Raw genomic sequence first — 6,586 nt, 5'->3', positions numbered from 1 at the left:
TCTTGCAAGTTTTTAACTTGATAAATAATTTATTTAAGAGTTTTATTTATGGAAAAATTCCTTTTTTGTGTTTAATTGTTTTACAAGAAACAAAACTCGTTTTATAAGAAAAAACCTAAACCTAACTTGATTTGCAAGTTAATTTTCCTATAAATACAACTCGAAAATCTTTTTTCAAAACACACAAGCAGCGACCATCTCTAGGTCTACTCTTCTTCATCTTCTTGCTTTTATTTTCGTGCGGCGTTCTACTTCCATCCCCGTTGCTGAGTTTAAAAGTGGGTAACTTGTATTGTGCTAATACAAGTTATATCGGGCAGTCTTATCCTGGACACACCTTCGCACGTTGGGGTTTAGCATTACTTTAGAGTATACCGGCGAACTAATGTGTTAAGGACAGCTTGTTGAACCTGTGATCTGCCCTCATCAATTTGTTCGTGGTAGAGTTGTTTGATACGGTTCTTTATATTTATTGTTTGATACATCTGACGTTTCTTCTATTGTTGCAGGACTCCAACAAAAAGCTACTGCTCGGTTCCGGAAGAGTGAATTAGATGGGATGGTATTGCACAGTTTACAAGGATAAAAGACCCTTGTACCTTTAGCCATACTCCCATGTTACTAAGCTTCCAGAAAACGTATGTACAAATGTTGTCAATATGAAACTGATGGCAAAGTGTGTAATTGTCTCACCAAAACAAATGAATAAACAGAAAAGAAAAGAAATTGCCTTTGGCTCAGCAAAGAATTCAAGCTATAACAACAAGAACACTAGGGAAAAATGCATGCATATATTATGCAAGCTTGAAGTAGCATGGGTTTTTTGTTTCTCATCCTGGAACTGGCCTCCTCACCTGGTTAGGGAACTTTAAACGAAGTTTCAATTGATACCTTGCATCAATAACATCAGATTCTTGGGAGTCCGACGACCTCGGTGCAAAAATGGCAAGACCACGAGCAAAAGCAAAAGAGCCCGTCCCACCAACAACCGTAAGCTCTTCCCTGGTCTTGTGATCTATATGTTTAGCTTGCATGCTAATGCTACCAGAAAACTCTGGCGTATCGAATGTAAGATAAATAATGTTGAAAGCAGAATGAGCAAAATGCTCAGTTGGGAGTATGAAACCTTGAGCTTTACCGACTATTCTCGATGTATTCTCAGGCCCCTCTGTAAGAGTTCGGTGGAACACATATGCTCCAGGATGTGTACTTATTCTTGGTTTTGGTTGGTTTTTTATGGTTTCCGAATGGGGATGTTGGATATATAGCGAAAGAGCAAGCCAGGCGCTGTTGCTTGGTTGGATCTTCTTCATTTTTTTGTGAGCTACCGGTGAGACCAAGGCTAAGAGAATAACTGCTAATGTGGCTACAGACACTGCTGTGCAAAAAATGATCTTTGCCCTCATTGCAAACCTTACAAATTAGAGGTTTCTCTCTAGTTTGCTATTTCAGTTTGATTGATTTTATATGTTTTGTGAGGTTATCTTCTTTAATCTATTTCTTGAAATGGTTTGGTTCATCACCTAAACCACTTTGTCTATTCGAAGTCTAAAACCTAAACCTAAAAAGGTTGCTTACACGGGGTTTTTGGAAGGTCAAAATAGAAATACATTTCAGCAAACTCTTTGTTTGGTCAAGTGCTTATGTGAGCAAATTATCATGAAGTAGTTAGAAAAACCGTACCTAATAAATTTGCGAGGCTAAAGAGTTGATTAACATTTCGCACATGTAAAGTTTATTTTAAATAGAGTGAAATTTTGAGCTCCGACATCTATTGTTGAATTCTTTCATTTTGAACTTTGAAAAGAAAATAATTGAGAGGTAATCAATTTAGTTCCTACTAAATTTCTCAAAAATGGACTAAAGTTGACAAATTGCTACATTTCAAGTATGCTTCTTGGATGACAAAGTAAGTAAGCTTGGAATGCAGCCATTGATATGATTTGGCAACCAATAGCTGATGAGTTTTGTGGCTTGATTTGATGTAGCGTATTAGAATTTTATCAAAGAATATTGATAGAGACCTTTGAAAAGCAAGGGAACACATTTTAGGTATATACTTTAATGAGAACGTGCCGTATATTCAACTATGGACATATACTTGGATGAGGTCGTCAAAAGAACGGCGATCGTGAAAGAAACCTATATTAATATCAATGAAACAAGCCGGACGTATGTTTAGGTAACACAGCACCTGTTGATTTTAGGTTTAGGCATAGATGGAATGGTTAGTTATTTGGCAAAAGAGTTGACCCAAGAGTGTTTCTATCAACGGAAGCAATAGATATTAAAGAAATGAAGAAATGAGAGACGTGGTGCGTGGTCAGAACGAATAAGCGTGTGCATCGAACACACTTTTGTTGTTTTAATTATATAAATGTTAGTATAGGAGTTACCAAATTCCACAAAAAATTATCAGTGACAAACAAATTAACCGCTTCAACTGCATAAAATTCGGTTATCCATGTAGCATCCCATGAATTAGATGGACGGAACTTATCACTCAAAATCAAGAAATAAAGCATGCACAGTGACAGTATTATAGCAATAATAAAGAATATGGAGCGTAGCTTGTTTGAGTCTTTTCAACGTGACATCCAATTGTGACATTTATTCCAAGGGAAAAGTAGAAAAAGAGCTCCACTTATACGACAACACAAAGGAAACAAGACAAAGCAAGAGTCCCCAACAAGTGTCACTAGTGACGGATGGAGTGTAAGATCAAAACAGCCCGAACCGCACAAAATTGCATTAATTCGTGTCTAGTGATCTACTCTAGTTTACTCTTCCGATATCAACATCGACCAAAAATCAACCAAGAAATACAGAGTAGAAAAGAAGAAAACAGAAAGTATTGCTTATATCTTAGTTTTATTCAGAGTTCTTGCAAAAAAGGAATTCGGATTGATGGGAGATGTGGCACGAAAAATGAAAGATTGAGATGAACTGCTTCTGTTGGGTCAGAGGCGATCACAGCCTAGGACCCATCATCGCCATGGATGAACTATTGTTACCTGGGTCACTGGGAACGAGTGCAAGCTTGACGCTACGATTGGGACAAACTATTTTCTCTTCTGCTTCTCTGTTGTTTATGTCTTTTGGTGTTGAATTTTACAGCTATACTGCCTTCAGGTAAATCTCTTTAATGAAAATCATTGCCTTAATTTGCAAGACCCATGTCTTACATTTTTTTTTTCCAGTTTGTATTCATAATTTCAACAGTTCAAAAGAAAAACAAACAGATTTTTATTTATTCAATTGCTTTATTATTTGAATTAGTTATATGAATATTAACTTCTGAACTTGTTGTTCCAAACTTCCAATAGTATGTCAAGTTCAATTTTCGAACACCAATTTTAAGTCGTGGATATCCCAGCTGAAACGAATTTTTTAATTGTGTTTATACAGCTACTTGGTAACAGTCATGGGCTTAGTGCTTCCATGGGGTTTTACACTGGCAATGGTGGATGCATATTCGCTTTGTGCAAAGTGTCCTCTTCCGCAACCAGGAATTCTGTGGATCATTATAATGGGAGATTGGGTATGCGCCTGTCCGCTTGTTTAATTGTTCAACGACCCTCTTATCAACCCCTTTCATTACTTGAACAAAAATTCATACACTTCAATGCTGCACTGTTCAGGTTTTATCAATTCTAGCCTTAGCAGCAGCTTGCTCTACGGCTGCGGTGATAGATCTCTTGCTCCAAAATGATGGAAGCTATTGTCCTCCAAAGTTCTGCAGCAGGTACCAATTTTCTGCCGCAATGGCTTTCTTATCTTGGATTCTGACCGCCGCTTCATCTCTTTTCAATCTTTGGGTAATTCCCTCCTTGTGATTATTAGTTACAATCTCCAACGGCTGTATCTAATACATACAAAACTTAACTGTTTAATAGTAAAAAAAGTATAATTCTAACCTATTTGTATTTTATGAGAAAATGGTTGAAAAATATGTACTTAGACTGATATTACAAAAAAATATTGGATAAAAATTAAAATGTTTCTTTATAATGAAGATTATGCTATAATGGCCGATCAGCTATTCATTCTATTGACAACATCTGATCTTGGCACAAGAAATGCTGCTAGGCCAGCCAGGGGGATGAATGCACCTGTCGTCCCCTTCCTCCCGATCCCTGAAGAATCCCGAAGGATCTACATCTTCTGCAGGAATATATTTGGTGGTCATTAAACAGGCCTAAAACATCTCCATTTTCTGTCTGGCAGTTGCATCTTCGAAGCAGTAAGAGTGCAAAACCCTCCTTGTGAGATAAAACTAGTTTCCTTCAAGTGCAGATTTGTGAAATTATGGCTGGTATCTCAAATTGTCACTATCATAAAACTTATGGCTGGTATCTCTAATTGTCACTGTCATAAAACTCCTAGACAAGCAGAAGTGGATGAGTAGCTGCTTAGTAGTATGGGGTTCCCACAACTCAAACTTTGCAATATGGTTGAACTTTGCATCTTTTTCTATCCACATATTCCAGCTCTACCAGTTCTTGTACCACTCTGCAAACCAATGACAAGGAGCAATGAATACTTGCAAAGTTCTGCAGGTAACTAGTCTACAATTGAGTAAAATATGCTTCCTCGAGAGGTCAGAAATCATTAGGAACGGATTCCACTTATTGTGGTAACATGAAGTAAATAAGATTCACAAAAGGAAAATAAATACTTTATAACAATCTAACCATTTGAATGAACATTAACACCGGAAAATGTGTTCATATTTATAGTAAACCAGATGCATAAACATGGAAATATCACTCTCTCGTTCACCAACTAGAGATTGGCGGAATTGTGGCACTGTGAGAAAGAAAAAAAAGTGACGCAGTGTTTTCTTGTTTATTCTTTTTAAACTCAAAATTATGACTTTTTTGCTTTGTACTAGCAAATCTAACAACTGATGTTCTCAACTAATATAGGTCATACGCGCTTGGCAGCCCCTCCCTGACTTGTAACTTGGCTCAAAGTTTTAGACTGAGCTTCACTCAAGCTAGACCAGGAAAGATCATATTAGCCTCACATCTAACTAGAATTCTGACACAGTGAAATTTAACTACTAAGAAAGAGAGTCGACAATATGAACCTGGCCACATATAAGGGTAGGCTTTTCACAAAAAATCATGATCTGCGCAACCAAAATTTCTGTTATAAACTGAAAGTTGTCCATTGGTTGAAAAACAAAAGAACAACAAAGACTGAGTTGCCTAAATGTGGGTGTTCAACAATCCCGTGGCTTCTAACGGTAAAATGCATGCAAGAAACCACAACGTACGGAAAGGATATAGAAAGCAAGAGTGCAAGAACTTAAAGGATCTAGATAGAAGAGATAATGTTAAAACATTTTCGTTATTCGATATATTTCAGAATTGGGTCATATACTATTCACATAGTCATACAGAATGAACACAGACACAGTACAGGGACTAGCAAAATCCAGTATTTGATTTTCAATTTAACTATCCCACAAATTCAAGCTCCTCATGTTCTGTGACCACATGGAAACCAATGTAATCAAAAGGTAATCAGCAAACAGAAAATTACAAGCAATATTAATACCTCAGACTTCACGCGTCCCAATGTTGACAAATTGAAACGACCGTTTATAATTGCATTGCTCAACCTGAGAAAAACAGCCAAGAGTGAGGAAGACAAATAGACAAGGGCAGAGTTCATGTAACGAACAGATACAAGAAAAGAAGAGTGATAAAGGATTAACTAGCATAACCAGAAGGGTTTCAAATTGTTACTTACAAGGTGGTATCACTTTTTTTCCTCAACTTACAAAAGTAATATGGTCCAACGGTTATCGACATTAGGCCCCTCAGGTGCAAGCATAAATCAATCAAGGATTTCACACGGTATAAGGGAAGTTAAACAAAAGCCACTACGACATCCTACATTATGCATAAACAAATGGAAAATGGACGAAGGCCTGATATCTTCATAAATACCACTGTATTGACAATCTATCAGCTGGTATAAATGATTTTGAAATCCTGCAGTTATAAAAACTTTAGAGTCAATACTAACAAGTGGGTTCATCCCTTCAGCTATCGAGCAAAAGAGGTTGCAATTACCGATCCTAACAACCAACAACATATTCATATCATTTCTTTCTTACTTGAGTCTTAGAAAACTCTCCTGTACTAACAAATCATAACTTAAGCCATGATGCCAAATTGGTGGTTTATTGATAAAATTGGCCGGCATTTCAAACAGTTGATGGTCGATATAGATAACTACACTGCTGAGCTTTCCTTTTCATATAATAAACCTTAAAAGTTTAAAACTTGATCAAACTTCAATCTAACTGCGACTTCATATAAATCTAAGGTTTTGATGAAATCCTCTCGACTCTTTGAACGTCGGTACTACCCCATTGAAATTAGGGCTCTATTTCGAGGGGTTTGATATGAATTTGATGAAAATTCTGCGGATTGGGACGAAAATACGAAGAAAAGGAAATCGTAGAAGTCGAGGATTTTCACCTGTACATGTCGTCATTGAAAACAATTTACATATCGCCATTACCCCGTAGGGACAAAAGTTCATCGTTGTTTTTTTTTTTTTTTTTTTT

The 6,586-nt window shown here is 36.7% G+C and overlaps 2 protein-coding genes and 1 long non-coding RNA gene across 5 annotated transcripts; 1 reads left to right on the top strand and 2 right to left on the bottom strand.

Moving 5' to 3' along the window:
• Positions 1-398: 398 nt before the first annotated feature.
• LOC113361565 lies at positions 399-1,547 on the bottom strand. The gene has a single exon (XM_026604771.1). It carries the CDS (start codon positions 1,404-1,406, stop codon positions 831-833), a length of 576 nt encoding a protein of 191 aa, XP_026460556.1. The 5' UTR covers positions 1,407-1,547; the 3' UTR covers positions 399-830.
• A 1,125-nt stretch (positions 1,548-2,672) lies between these two features.
• On the top strand, positions 2,673-4,404 carry LOC113357116 (CASP-like protein 5C1). Of its 3 annotated transcripts, none has more exons than XM_026600397.1 (4): positions 2,684-3,132; positions 3,409-3,541; positions 3,642-3,745; positions 4,078-4,404. In XM_026600397.1, the coding sequence occupies exons 1-4, from the start codon at positions 2,942-2,944 to the stop codon at positions 4,190-4,192; spliced, it is 543 nt and encodes a 180-aa protein (XP_026456182.1). In that variant the 5' UTR covers positions 2,684-2,941; the 3' UTR covers positions 4,193-4,404. The 3 variants fall into 3 exon arrangements, with proteins under 3 accessions (XP_026456184.1, XP_026456182.1, XP_026456183.1); XM_026600398.1 differs by having other exon boundaries at positions 2,685-3,132; positions 4,017-4,404; XM_026600399.1 differs by lacking the exon at positions 4,078-4,404 and having other exon boundaries at positions 2,673-3,132; positions 3,642-4,015.
• On the bottom strand, positions 4,384-6,566 carry LOC113357117. The gene is made up of 3 exons (XR_003363507.1): positions 6,498-6,566; positions 5,566-5,629; positions 4,384-4,512 (listed from the first exon to the last, which is right to left on the bottom strand). It is a non-coding gene; the product is annotated as an uncharacterized LOC113357117 (long non-coding RNA).
• Between the last annotated feature and the right edge of the window lie 20 nt (positions 6,567-6,586).

This window comes from Papaver somniferum, chromosome 3, assembly GCF_003573695.1.
Source record: "Papaver somniferum cultivar HN1 chromosome 3, ASM357369v1, whole genome shotgun sequence".
NCBI lineage: Eukaryota > Viridiplantae > Streptophyta > Magnoliopsida > Ranunculales > Papaveraceae > Papaver > Papaver somniferum.
The sequence above is the reverse complement of the archived record's forward strand: the minus strand, read 5'-3'. Positions and strand labels throughout refer to the sequence as shown.